At 53.9% G+C, this 14,337-nt stretch overlaps 1 protein-coding gene across 4 annotated transcripts in view; it reads right to left on the reverse strand.

The window, feature by feature from the left end:
* Nucleotides 1-8,414: 8,414 nt before the first annotated feature.
* The window catches only part of EPHB2 (EPH receptor B2), a 203,393-nt gene continuing 197,470 nt past the window's right edge, over nucleotides 8,415-14,337 (reverse strand). For all 4 annotated transcript variants that reach the window (XM_054448539.2, XM_054448531.2, XM_054448520.2 and 1 more), the window contains exons 13-16: nucleotides 13,825-13,974; nucleotides 12,408-12,601; nucleotides 10,410-10,565; nucleotides 8,415-9,542 (exon numbers count right to left, since the gene is read on the reverse strand). In XM_054448539.2, the coding sequence (XP_054304514.1) occupies nucleotides 9,434-9,542; nucleotides 10,410-10,565; nucleotides 12,408-12,601; nucleotides 13,825-13,974 (609 nt within the window). In that variant the 3' untranslated portion in view covers nucleotides 8,415-9,433. The remainder of the gene's footprint in view (nucleotides 9,543-10,409; nucleotides 10,566-12,407; nucleotides 12,602-13,824; nucleotides 13,975-14,337) is intronic.

Genomic DNA, 14,337 nt, shown 5'->3' on the forward strand with positions numbered 1-14,337 from the left:
CCCCACGGCATCTAATGCAGTACTTTTGTGCAGTAGGAATTCAGTAAGTACTTCTTGAATGAATGAATGAATGAATGAGTGAGTTATGATTCACTCATAGCTCACAATTCTGCAAGGCTGTACAGGAAGCATGGTTCTGGCATCTGCTTGGCTCCTGGGAAGGCCTCAGGAAACTTACAATTATGGTGAATCAGAGGACAGCCTCCTGGTTCCCATCCCTCTCTGGGCTCTATGCCATAGTGTTTTCCAGGCCTAACTTTAACCCCTAGCTCCAGATCTACCTGTAACTCCCAGAGCATTACCCAAGTGTGTTCCCAGGGACACTGGTCCCATGAGATGCTCTCCCAGAGGGAAAGCCTGCAAATGGTAACACCTTCTTAGAGATTCACATTGCACTTTTACCATATTTAAGACTCTGCAATATCCTGGGACAAATAAATCTGATTAACTTGCCTTACCCCAGAATTTGCCAAATGTATTTGACCATGGAACCCTCACTGAATGTCTCTGATATCTATTTGACAAATATGTATTGAGTGTCTAGCATGAAGCAAGTGATATGGTTTGGATCTGTGTCCCCACCAAATCTCATGGCGAATTGTAATTCCCATTGTTGGAGGTGGGGCCTGGTAGGAGGTGATTGAGTCATGGGGGCAGAGTTCTCATGAATGGGTTAGCACCATCCCCACCGTGCTGTTATTGTGATAGTGAGTGAGTTACGGTGAGATCTGGTTGTTTAAAAGAGTGTGGCACCTCCTCCCTCTCTCTCTTGCCCCTGCTTCCACCAGGTGACATGTGTGCTCCCCCTTTGCCTTCCATCATGATTGTAAGTTTCCTGAGGCCTTCCCAGGAGCCCAGCAGATGCGAGAATCATACTTCCTGTACAGCCTTGCAGAACCGTGAGCCAATTAAGCCTCTTTTCTTTACAAATTACCTAGTTTTGGGTATTTCTTTATAGCAATGTGAGAATGAACTAATTCAGCAGGCATCGTCTCGGTTGCAAAGAACACAGCGAGAGCGTATGATAGACATTGGCCCTGCCATCGCAGGCCACCTGCTCAGCACAATAATAATAGCTCATGTCTGTGAGTGCCAAGGCTTTCCATGCTCTGTCTCACTGACTCCTCATCCACACTCTAGGAGTTACAAACAATTGCCCTTGTTTTACAGACATGAAAATGAGGCTCAGCACAGTTATGTGACCTCTGTAAGGCAGCTAATAAATGGCAGAGTTGGGATATGAACTCTAAGCCCCCGACAGTAGAGCTGAAACTGTTAAAACACAATGGAGTGTTCTTAGAACACTTAAAAGCTGCTTTATGTCAACACTCCACCCTAGTCCAGGCCAAATCCGCACCCTAACCCCAGCTCCAGGCCCAGCCCTAGCCTAGCTCCATTCTTAGCCCTGCAAAACTCCTAGTCATACTTCAGAACCCTGCCCAGGGCCTCTGAGAGCTCCTGCTTGTTCTCTGGGGAACCTCAGAGGAAAAAGAAATACTGAGTCCAAGTGATAATTTTTACAATTCACATTTATTTTGGGAAAAAAAAGGTTCTGCTAAAAATACTCCTACAAAGGCATTGGAGTAACAGGGTCAGGGTTGATCTTGGACACAGCTGGTGAGATTTCCTTGGTCACAGCAGTGGGGTCTGGAGGAGCCAGGTCTGACCCATGGCCGTCAGAACCCCAGCTGTATCAGTCCCTGACCTCCCAACATTGTCAGGAAAACCCATATTTATGACCACAGGAAACAGGGTTCTGGGAAACCCTGCCAGACAGCCCCATACCCTGGTTGAGAGCTCCGGTCTGCATAGCTCAGGCTTGGACAGACACTTCAGGAGAAGGAGTGTGCACACTCACTCCCACAGCCCGTGGCTCTGACAGCAGCTCCAGGGAGGCCACGCTCAAAGAGGGTGCCACAGTGCCCCCCGGGGATCTGGGATTTGACTGGCAAAGGATCTGACAGTGGAGAGGGGCTGAGTGTGTACCATTGGTAGCAGCATAGCATAGTGATTAAGAGGGGGGTGCTGGGGTCAGAGGCCGCTTACTGGCTGTGTGACCTGGGAAAGCCACCATGTCACGTCTCTGAGTTTCCTAGTCTGTGGAATGGGAGTAATAATTGTACCTGTCTCACAGAGGTGTGAGGATTAGGCAAGACATTGTGTATAAAAAGTTGGGCACGGTGCCTGGCACATTGCTGACACTCAAGAAATAGCAGCTATGATTATGATTTGGGGGCTGGGCATGACCAAGTGGTAATTACTCCTCTCTGGAGTCCAAGAAGGCTGGTTGTGAGTGAATGTCCCTGCCAGGCCTATGCTGGGCCAGCCTCAGAGGCTCAACTTGGTGCCCCCTGCCCATCAGAGTCCCCCTCCACAGAGGGGAAAGCGGCCAGGCTGATCACGGAGATTCACAGGCACCTCTGCCGTGTGGCCTCCCAGCTCTGGAAGGCAGTGACTAAGATTAGAAAGGTCAAGGGGGGTCTTGGAAGGGGGCCAGGGCTGTATGGCCATGGAAGCTATGTCCCAAATGTCAGAGGGAAGGCACCTGGCTCTGGAGTTTGCAGCAAGACCCTGTGGTTGTCCAGTGTTAAGACTGTGGCTCTGAATAGGAAGGGGTTCTGCTTCGGAAATATTCCTCAGCGGGGGTCTCCCAAGGCAAACTCCTGGCCCTGCAGCTTCCTTGCTGCAGGGAGGGAAATTCCACCCCAGATGAGTCCCTCCCCAGACTGAGCCAGTGGGGCCCTGCGTGGCCTCTAGGTCCACCAGCCAGTGGGCTCTGTGGCCTGTGTGGGGCTTTACTCAGCTGTAGCCTGGAACAACCAGCCCCTTTTCCCCCCAGGAAGGCCTGATGCATGCAATTCTGCCACTCTACCAGGGAAAGATGTTCTGCACCCCACTCAAAAGGAGGGTCTTTGGCCCTTGCCAAGGTGCATCTGTAACTCAGATCCAAGGGATGGAGCTTTTCTTAGTATCTGTTTTCAGCTGTCTCCCTCCCCATCTCTTTCTCTCTTTCTTGTTCTTTTTTTTTGTGTGTGCTTTTAAAAAAATGCTAGGGCCCACAGGTTTGGGGAACAGCAACGAACAATGAGACTCGAAATTTCAAGAATTAGCAGCATAGAATCATAGTGCGATGGAATCTTAGAAACATGGAATCATTCCATTGGAATCTTAGAATGACAGGGCTTTGCAATCCTAGAATCTTGGAATCTTTCACCTGTGGAACATTAGAATTCTTGACTCTTGCAGTCTCAGCAGGGCCCCCAAGAGTGTATGTGTATGCCCTCCTCCCTCTCCTGCTCCCTCTCCTTCAACACAGGCCGTTAGGTCTCGGGTAGAGACAGGGCCTTTGCTCTCTCCCTCCTCCAGGAAAAGCCGTGTCTTGGTCTGGGTAGCTGGGCTTGGTAGTGGTGGTGGGGCATCTGTAGGTCTAGGTCCAGCTGGAAGCCCCACCCTGCCTGTGCTTGCCCCACCTGGCCAGGTGTTGAGTGAGCAGGCCTGGACCATAGCCTTGGGGTCTGTGGGGTCTCCCAGGGTGGCCCTGGGTGGGCTGCTGGGCCCCTCCAAAGTATTAAATTGCTGCTGCTTCTTGTTATATCAGCTTTCTCGAGGCAGCCTTCATGCTGCGAAGCTAAACTCAGACAGACTCTGGCTCTGAGGGTCTTTCTCCTTTTCCTGAAAGCTTAGCTCTGTCTGGGCACATTCCTGAGGGTCAGCTCTACCCCTACTTCATGGGTCCTAATCTGTGTCTGGGTTTGGGCATCCTATCTGAAAATGTCCTGCTTTTTCTTAATCCCTGTCTACAGCAGACCCTCTCTCTGCAGACATCAGGGCAGTTTGTTGTGGGGGAAGAGTCAAGTGAGGATTTCCATGTCTGGAGGAATCTCCTGGAGGAGCTTGTCAAAAAATGGAGACTCTTGGGCCCAACCACAGGGATTCTGATTTAGGGGGTTGGGGTGGAGCCCAGGAGTCTGCAAGTTAAACAATAAATAGCCCAGGAGATTCTTATATAGGTGGGCGATGGCAAATATTTTGAGAAATCCCAGGAGGTGGGAAGGAAGGACTGCAGACAAATGGCCTGGTTGGAATCTTCTGGGAATCACCTCTGGGAATCAGTTTCCTCACTTGTAAAGTGGAGAGGATAATGCTTTGGCACTGGCATATGGTAAGTATTCAGCAATTATTGCAATCCCTGTGGCTCCAACCTCCTGAGACTAGCCTCCGAGGGGGTGTGCCCGGAGTCGAATCTCTTTCCTGTTATGTGACAAAGGCCAAGTCCTTTTCTGCAGCCAACACTCTGACCTTAGTTTCTCTGAAGGAAAAACTGGCAGCCGCAAGACCATTCTCCACCCTAAGTTTGATGGCAGAAGCCATTTTGCAGAAGGCTGGGTCAAGGCCGCCTGGTGGTGCGTTCTCATGCGTGTGTAGCATCACACAGCACAGTGGGGCTCCCTCAACTTCCCTCTGAGTTTCCCCAGGATAACACATTATTGGAAAAGACAGGACCCCAGACTCATTCCAACACGTCTGGGTGATCTCTCCAGGACTAGGGGTGACCAGGGCAGGGATGGGTTTCCTGAGCAATTTCTCATGCTCACCCGCATGCCCGCCCCCGCCAGGCTCAGCTCCCTTGGTGCCTGACAGCTTTCTCCCCACCTCACCCCTGCCACCTCTAGAGAAGCCTGGAGGAAATGGGGTAGACATCAGCCAAATTAAGAATCAGGTAGTACAAGACCCAACCCTGCTGTTCCAAGCAGCTGAAGTGACTCTTTGGATTATCTGCGTCAGTGAGGATGGAAACTGAAGCAGCAGGGCCTGGCTTCTCCTGGAATAAATGAGGGCCGCTCCGGGGGCAATTCCTTCTCGGGGAGAGGAGTAGCTGGGAGGCATCCTGCCCCATCTGATGGCTGAACTGGTGCTTCTTCCTAGAACCTGATGCTCACTATGCTACTCTCCTGCTCAAGAACCTGCTGTGGCTGGACTATATCATGCCTAAACTGCCTCAACCTCCACTTATATCAATCTTCACTTCCCCCGTTCCACTGGCCCATCCAGACACAACTCCTCACTGTGTTGGACCATTCTGGCAGCTGCATCTTGGAGTGACCTTTCTTTTGACCTCTGTCATTTTCAAGACAGCCTCTCCATGAAGCCCTCCCTGACAGCCCCAGCCCACTTGAGCTTTCTTTTCTCTTACTGGCCAGCATCAGACACCAACTGTTTCTTGTCATCTAATTGAGCATGGTAGAGGAGACATCGGAAAGAGAAAAAAACCAAAGCTCATGGCCTTGCTCTGATCCTTCCTGGCTGTGTTATCCTGAGCAAAGTACTTCATCCCCCTGAGCCTCAGTTCCCCCCCCCCCCCCACAAATATGCAGGGGGAATACTCCTTCCTCATGGGACTAAGGTGTATAAGTGTTTTGCACAGCCTGCCTCACCCAGTCCAGTGCTCTCATTTTACAGATGGCTCAGTGAGGGGAAGTGTCTCCCCAGATCCACATCCCTAGTGACAGGAGCAGGCTGCTACCCTGGTGTCACGATGCACTTTCCCTAGCATCATGTGGTACCCTGTCTTTTGAATGCATTTACGTTATCTTCCCTAGCAAGAGTCTTCCAGCCTTTGGTACCATATTCAAACAACAGGGGCCCTGGAGTGAGCCAGGAGTGGCCCAGGGCCCAGCCCTGGGGTGGGTGATGGTCTGGGGCCTGGGTCCTTTCTGTGCTTCAGCCAGGCAGGAGGATTAACTGGGCAGGGCAGGAGCTCCCAGCCTTTTGGAGATGAGCCCCTGATGGGAAAGGAGTGTGAGGCTAGCGACTGCTCACAAGGTGGTGGCAGAGAAGCCCCTAGATGGTGGCAGGGTGGGGACCAACTAGAAATGATGGGGAAAGTTCAGCTGATGCCATCTGAGTAAGAGGCACTGTGGTTAGTAAACAGCCAAAGCCCTGAGTCCCTTAAGTATCTCCTACTGCCCCGCCACCCGGGTCCCTGCTCTGAGGCCTCTGGTCCAGCACTCAGGCCATCATCTATTCTGATTGGTCTGCCCGAGTCTTCCCAGTTGATATTTTGGATATCATCCCCCAGGGAGAGGACTGCTGAGCACCAACAATGACCCATTCTGGGGGCTTCGTAGCCGTAGGGGTGGGGGTAGGTAGCATGGCTCTCCTACCCAGTCTGGCGCTACACAGCTCTGCTAGCCGTACCCTCCCAGAGCAGCTGGTCCCCATTTCCACGGTGCCCTGGCCTGTGTTTACAAGGCAGCTTTCTTTCCTGCAGTACCAACTGTGTGCAGAGCAGCCGGAAACTCCCCTAACACTGCTGGGCAGGCGGGGACTGGCACTTGGGGAGGTTGAGCCAGGAAAGGATTAGTAACCAGGCAGCGGGTGGCTCAGAGCTGTGTGCCTGGGTGAGCGGGTGGTGTAAGTGGAAGGCGCTTGGCAACACGGCCTGCCACTCCCCGCTGAGCAGCAAGCAAGAGGTTGGGGCGGGACAACTGCCCCGGTAGCGGGTGGGGTGGGTGGGTGGGGGTGGAAGAGATGTGAGCAGCGCCTGTACCCCTGGGACAGTCACAGTGACATCTGTTTGTTACCCTGGAGACACAGAGGTCTGGTAGCACCTGTGCTCTGGGAAGCAGGCGTGCAGGGGGCCATGGCTACTGAGGACCTCGGCCCTGGAGGGTGGAGGGGCAGACATGCTGGCTAGTGGTCACCAGCCCAGCAGCTTAGGACAGGAAGCCATCTGACGGGAAGCACCGACTGCCAGCCCCATGTGGGGCCCCAGAGCAGTTGGGGGGTGGGCTGGGGAGACAGAACTAATCTAAAGAGCATCAGGGCAGCTCCCGCCAGAAGGTGACCTTGTGTGCCGAGACAGCTGCCACCCGCGCGGGGCACCTTTGGGGCACAAAGTGAAGGCCAGTGGGCCACTGCCGGCCAGTTTGTGGGAAACCTGCCAATGCTTTCCCTGTGGTTCACCCTGCTGTCCCCATGGGGGGCCCACACTTCTCTATAATCCCTTCCTTCCCTTTGCAGCTCAGGCTCCCAGAACAGGTGAGTGACAGACGATGGGCTGTGCTGTGCTGGATGTTCACTCTGACCGTGGCGCTTCTAGCTGGCTGCCTGTGGCCCGAATCTTTCTCACTGGCCATCTTCTCGGATCTGGGAAAGGTCCCGAGAGGTAGTCTCCTTGACTCCCCTTCCTCAGCCAGACCCGATATCCATGGCACATCCATCTCTCTGCCTCCTCCTGCCACGTGGACAATTTTGATTTTAATGTGAGCAGGAGCTCATTTGCACAGAGAAAACCAGAGTTGGCTGTGCCTGGGGGTCCACGAGCACTCTAAGACCCTCACGTTCCCACTATGACAGCTCACCTGACACCCAGACCCTCTTCCGAGTGCACTCTCGTCAATTCTCTGCACCTTATGTACCTGCAGGGGCTCACCCTGATTCCCAGGGCATCGAAGGCTGAGTTCTGAGCCACTTCCAACTCACTTCCTTTGTTGCCTGTGCTTTTGACAAGCCAGGGCCAGAAAGGCCACGTGGAGCTGTCGTTCTCCATGTGTTTTCTCTGCCCTGGGCTTTCTGGAAGCCTGAGGGAGGAAGGGCTACTTAGAAGAGCAACCCTTAGCACCTGGGTCACACGCGTCCCAAGGGCACCAGGGTCTCCCTTGGAACTTACAGAGAACAGGGTTCATGTTATAACTAAAGCGTTTATTTCCATTCAATTCACTAACTGATTGCTCTGCTCGGGTGTCTGTGTTGGCTCACAGGAGGGAGTCTGTGGCCAGATCCCTAGACTGAGGGCTTCCCCATGGCCAAGACCTTTAGGTCCAGCAAAGTTCTGGTGGGGGGAAGGAGGTGGGAGAGAAATCACACACTTTCTCTCCAGGGAAGGGAAGAAGCATGCTTGCCCGTGTCTCTGAGCGCACGCTCTGGAGGGCAGGGTATCACAGTGAATGATCCGGGTCCTGGCCTCCGATGCAGCCTGGTTTAGGCTCCCAGAGGCAAAACTGGGTTTTGACCGTCTGAGGGCACTCAGGGGCCTATTTGCCTGGGAAGTACTAGATAGATTGGGGCAGGAGTGTGGGAAGTGGGCAAGGACTTCCAGCCCTGCAGCCTCAGAGCCCACTTCCTCCTCAATCTGTCCCTTTCATCAACAGTCCTGGAGTGGGAAGCTCCTCCACCTTGGCACCTCCCCCTCCACCCCAAATCTCACTCCAGTCTCTGAATGGCCCAGATGGCCCCATGGCAGTGGGCTTTGGTGAGGCCTGGTGGCAGGTGGGAGGAGGGAGGAGTGTCAATGAAAACTGTATAAAAAATCCAGAAATGTGCATATAAAATCTCGCCCTTGGTGTATTGCCTAAGTCAGTAAGCAGAAAGCACCTTCTTCTTGGAGAAGGATCAAGTCCTCAAAAGGTAGGAAATGTCAAAGTGTCACTTCATTGTCATTAAAAAAAAAACAAAAACAAAAAATAACCCAACAAACAAACCCCCTAAACCAAAACCACCCTGTGACCAAAATAGCCCCGAGTCCAGGAATTGCTGTAAACAAACCCAGATGCAGGATCAACCCTTCTCAGCGGCAGTCGGAGCTGACGGCAGTCACTGCAGTATCAGTCCTCGAGGCGGGGGCTGGCGGGAGTGGGCACCAGGCGGGCCAGGCCGCCAGGCTGTGCGCGTGATATGTACCTGGAGCTGCAGACCCGGGGGGTGGTCATCCTCAGGAAGGCTGACCTTTCTGGCATCCCCGCGTTCTCCCTGACCCAGGAGGACAAAAGCCCCTTTCAGCCCCGTGAGCCGACAGGAGAAACAGTGTCTTTCACTGGAGTTTCTAAAATACTCTCCAAAGACAGAAAAATTCTTCTGTTTGCCCAGTGGTGGCAGGAATAGATTTTCCCAGAGGGGTTCTCAGGGTGGCTGCCTGTCCATCTGTCCCGTCCTCCAGGTGCTTGGTTGTTGAGTGAGGCCTAGAGGAGCAGCAGGGACAGGAGCCAAGGGCGGCCCCTGTCTCTCCCCTTCACATTTGTTTTTCTGAAAGTGTTTCTTGGCTCTGGCCAGGTCACCCTCCCAGAGGGAGTTGGAGAGAAACTGCTTTTGGTCTCCGATTGGACACATCGCATGAATCTCCCAAGCCCTTTTTTATCCCCCCGCAAGAACAGTCATTGCTTTCCTTATGAGAATCCTCTTTAAAAAATATTCCTTGTATTTCCCGCCCCCTCCCAGGATCTGTTTTCTTTTTTCCCATTCCCTTTTTTTTTCCGTCGTTTGAGTTGCATGTTTTCTTGGTGACGTCTCGTGGCTGGCGCCGCTTGGTTCTTCCCGTGGCCCGTGGCCTCCTGGCGAGTGGCTGGCCCTGCAGTGGATAGAGCACCAGGAGGGCTGGCACGTGGGGCGGAGGGGGCGGGGCTTGGAGGAAGAGGTGAGCCGAGGCAGGTGAATGTCAAACCTCCACAGACTGAATCTGGTTCATCTGCGCCCGCATCACCTGGATACTGTTCAGGATTTTTTTCTGGTGGCCAGCCAAAGTGACCCCAACCCGGAGAATGTCCCTTTGGGAGAGAAGCACGTGTGTTAGGGAAACGTGCGGGTGAAGGGGCCCTGTGCCTGGTAGAGAGCTGCCTGGGCTTCCCCGGGAGGAAGATGGCAAAGCAAGGAGTACTGGGGAGTGGGGAGTGGGGAGTGGGCAGGCAGCCACAGCTGGAGGGAGTGACTATGGTGTGAGGTGGAAGAGCACTTGAGTAGGAATCAGGGTCCCTAGGGGGCCTTCTCTCCCCTGCTATTGGGAGGGGGAAGCCAGCTTACATTTTCTTTCTTTTTCGAGACAGAGTCTCGCTCTGTCACCCAGGCTGGTGTATAGTGGCGTGATCTCAGCTCACTGCAACCTCTACCTCCTTGGTTCAAGCAATTCCCCTGCCTCGGTCTCCCGAGTAGCTGGCATTACAGGCGCCTGCCACCTCGTGCAGCTAATTTTTTTGCATTTTAGTAGAGATGGGGTTTCACCATGTTGGTCAGGCTGGTCTTGAACTCCTGGCCTTGTGATCTGCCCACTTCGGCCTCCCAATGTGCTAAGATTACAGGCGTGAGCCACTGCGCCCGGCTGCCAGCTTGCATTTTCTAAGCACCCGCTTCCTTTATATCTCCCTCAACCTTCCTACTAACTAACCCCCAGTTGGTAGGTGAGAAAACGGAGGGTGAGGGAGGCGCTATGATTTGACCAAGGTCACAGAGCTTGTAGGTGGCAGGCAGACCTGGGTATCAGTCCACAGGTGACTCCGAAGTTGGCCATCTTGCCCCTTGGTCCCTGCTTCCCTATTGGGACATGACCTATTTCTCACCCTCCAGATCACCCCACTTGGCTGGTGGGGTCGGTGGAGAGGGGGTGCTAAGGTGACAAGCAGAGGTGGCTGGGCACTTACTCCATCATCATCTGAGACACGACGTCAAAGGAGGTGAAGCCAGCATTGGCGAAGCTCTCCTTGTACTGCCCCATCTTGATGGCCTCCAGCCACTCGTCCACCGTGTTAAAGCTGGTGTAGTCGGGGATCGTGCGGTCCAGCAGTGGCAGGTTGATGCTGGGTTTGGGGGTGGGTGACAGAGATGGTCAGGGCACCTGTTTGCAGGGAGCGTGCAGGGACATGCCTGTAGGCTGCGTATGCGTGAATGTGCACGTGTGCATCCATTTATGTGAACACAGGTGAAGGGGTATATACGTGAGTATTTCTGCATGAGTGCGGGCATGGGTTTGAACCTGTGGAAACATGCATGCATATATATGTGAGCGTGTGAGAGCGAGTGTGTGTGCAGAACTCAAAGCTGGGGCCAACTGGGAAGTCTAGGGAAGGCACTGCAGGGATGGCCAAGAGGCTGGACCTCGGGAGTGAGGAGGGGAAGATGCAGCTCCATGCTTATTTTCAGGAGGAGGGATTTCAGCTAGACTAACTATTCTGGTTATTCACAGTTTCCTCTCCCAGTGCCATTCTCCATCCTTCTCCACCCTGGTTTGTGCTATAGGAAGCTCACCTTCTGGACTGTCCAGAGACTGTACCTCCAAAGCCCAGCTAAGGCTGGTGGCGCTAATGGGAATGACTTCTTGGCTGGCAAGGAGTGAAATGGCTCTCATGAGGTTTAAAGCTCAGAGGGATTTGATCTGGAGAGTTAGGGGTGGCTGACACAGGGTCATGGTGAGGAGAGACAGGCAGAGGGAAGCATGATGATCTCCCGCTCATAAGAACGTGCTGGAGGAAGGACTTTGGCCCAAGGGGTCTCTGGCTACAGCCAGCCCTAGATCCTAAGTATACCTGGCCAGACGCCCCTCTGAAACCCTGTGGGGTTGTGGGTCCTGAGGAGTAAATGTGTGCAGGGGCAGCAGTGTGACCTGTGACAGCCACCCAAGGAAGGCAGAGGAGAGCTGCTGCCTCATGGAGCCTGCCCTGGGAGGCTTGAGCCTTGAGGAGAAGGGAGGCACCAGGTCCCTGAGTGAACACCCCTCAGGCCGAGCCCGTCTCTCGGGCATGGGGACGCTGACTCAGTGTGGGGGCACAGATGGGTGTATGGTGAGTACAAACTTCTGAATGGGTGTGTGTGCAGGTGCCTATGGATGTGTGTAGGTGTTAGAGCCTGAGACTGTGTGTGTGAACAGGCATGAGTGTTTGTGCCTAATTGTGTGTTCATCTGTGCATGTAGGACTGGATTTGTGTGAGCATGTGTGTGATGAGGATATAAATGGAAGTTAGAGGGTCCAGGTTTGAGTGTGAGGGTAGCTAGGAAGGAAACTTAGTGACAGGCATATCTATTCACGAACTAAGATTCTGGATCCTTTGGTAATTTTTTTTTTCTTTAGATGGAGTTTCACTCTTGCCACTCAGGCTGGAGTGCAGTGGCACGATCTCAGCTCACTGCAACCTCTGCCTCCTGGGTTCAAGCGATTCTCCTGCCTCAGCCTCCTGAGTAGCTGGGATTACAGGTGCACGCCACCAGGGGCTGGCTAATTTTTGTAAATTTTAGTAGAGATGGGGTTTCACCATGTTGGCCAGGCTGGTCTCGAACTCCTGTCCTCAGGTGATCCACCCACTTCAGCCTCCCAAAGTGCTGGGATTACAGGCGTGAGCCATCTCTCTCAGCCTTCCTTTGGTAATTTTTCTTCATTGTCCTCTCTGATCATGCTTTAAAAGATGCCTCCTCTGCCACCCACAGGATATGTGTCCTTTTCTTCCTCTGGGCAGTCTGTGTCCTCTGCTCTCCTGCACCCCTAAGGCAGGGCAGGTACCCAACAAACACTAGTCCTGTCCTTCCCCATCCCAAGCTGCAGTAAGGAAGAGCATTTGCCTGAAGTGGGGGCAGAAGGGATGGGAGAGGGGAAGAGGGACAGGGCCTGGCTGGGGCAGGGCCAGGGCGGGGCCAGGGCGGGGCCTTACCCAGAGGAGAGGGGCGCCATGGCTTTGAGGCTGTTGGGATTGCGGATCATCTTGTCTAGCGTGTTGACAATTTGGCCGAACTTGGGCCGGTGGTTGCGGTCCTTCTGCCAACAGTCCAGCATGAGTTGGTGCAGGGCGCTCGGGCAGTCCATGGGCGGCGGCAGCCGATAGTCCTGCTCAATGGCATTGATTACCTGGGACAATGCAGGAGTGCAGTGGGGTTGGGTGGATGGGCTGAGGGCATCTACCCTCTGCCAGGCCCATCTTGCCCCCAGTACATTGCACGTCTGACCTATTTAGTTGCTGTGGCAACCACTTTCACCTCCTGGAGGCAGCCCCAGGGATGGGATGACCTGGGTTTCCACCATCTAGACCCTTAATCTGACATGGCAGCTGGGTTCCTGCCCCACCCTCTGCCAATCTGGGGAAATCCAGCGCCCTGAGATAGCTTCTCCCCAGGGTCCACCAAGATGACCCTCCTGTGCCTGGTTCCACCAGCTCCTCCCTCTTTCCCATCTGTGAGCCTCCTCTCTCCTCTTGGCTTGGATGACCCCAAGGCCTCCCCAGTCTGCCTCCTTGCTTGACCCCATGTGGCCACATACTTGATTTTAGTGCCATTTATAGCTCCAGGTATGAGATACCTCCCCCATCAGGCCCACACCACAGCCTCAAGCCTGGCTGGGGCTCCCTCCCACCATCTCCACCTGCTTCTCTGTCAAGGAAATGCATCCAAACACCCCTCTCAGCCTGTCCTGCCACCATGGCCAGATTCACCTTCCACAGCTCGACTGTGGGTCACCCTCCCTGTGTAAGAAGTTTCTTTGAGTCCTTCCTATCTTCATTTTTGCTAATGGAAATCCCTTGGTTTGGCTTCAACCCCGCATTAGCCCACCTCAGCCTTTGCACATGCTGTTCTTTCCCACTGGAAGCCCTCAAGTCTCCACGTCCTGCGACCTTTCGAACCCCACTTGTCCTGGGATCACTTCCTGACTGATCTTGCCCATGCTGCCAGTGCCTCAGTGCCTCCAGGCTACTCTGATTTAGCACCTGATCGTAAAAGCTCCTGATCATAACATCTGGTTCCCTGAATAATCGTCTTGTCTCCCAGTTAGGTGGTGAACACCTGAAGGGCAGATGTGGTCTCATTTGGGGCTGGTCACAGGTGCATGCATCCTGAAGACGTGCTGATGTGTGGATGGGTGGCCTTTCCTACTTCCTACCCCCTGGAGAGTCCAGGGTCCTGTGCAGACATTCGAATCAGCCACCATCGGGCTGGCAGCTGCCCTGGGAGCCAGGCCCACGATCTCAGAAGCCTATGTCCCACACTCTGGGAGACTGGCACAAGGCCAGGAGCCCCGATCTTCCCTCTCCCATCTGGTGGGCCAGAGAGACCTTGCTTATCCCCTTGGAAACTTACGTCCTGGTTGGTCATGTCCCAGTAGGGCCGCTCCCCATAGGACATCACCTCCCACATGACAATGCCGTAGCTCCACACATCACTGGCCGAGGTGAACTTCCGGTACTGGATGGCTTCCGGGGCTGTCCAGCGGATGGGGATCTTTCCACCCTGGGAGACAGAAAGAGGAGGGTTCCTGGGTGGGAGGCTGGCCTGTCTGACCTCTTCTCTTAATCCTCCCACCCTGTGCCGTGTGGTGCCCCAATCTCATAAGGCACCTCATTGTGCCCCAAACTCACCATGCAGCTTCAGACCACTGGGCATTCGCGCCTGCTGCACCCTCTGCACGAAGTGCCTTTTCCCATTCTGCCTTCTGGAAACCTCCTTCTCATCCTCAAGTCCCTCCAAAAGCCTTTCTGAGCTCCCAAAGAATTGTCAGCTGCCCTTAATCCCACAGCTGTGCCTTATGTCTCCCCATCAAGGAGGCATGTCTCACACAGCACAGTACTCAAGTGACTTGCCTACTTGCACCCT

The sequence above is a fragment of the Pongo pygmaeus genome, chromosome 1 (genome assembly GCF_028885625.2).
Source record: "Pongo pygmaeus isolate AG05252 chromosome 1, NHGRI_mPonPyg2-v2.0_pri, whole genome shotgun sequence".
Classification (NCBI taxonomy): domain Eukaryota; kingdom Metazoa; phylum Chordata; class Mammalia; order Primates; family Hominidae; genus Pongo; species Pongo pygmaeus.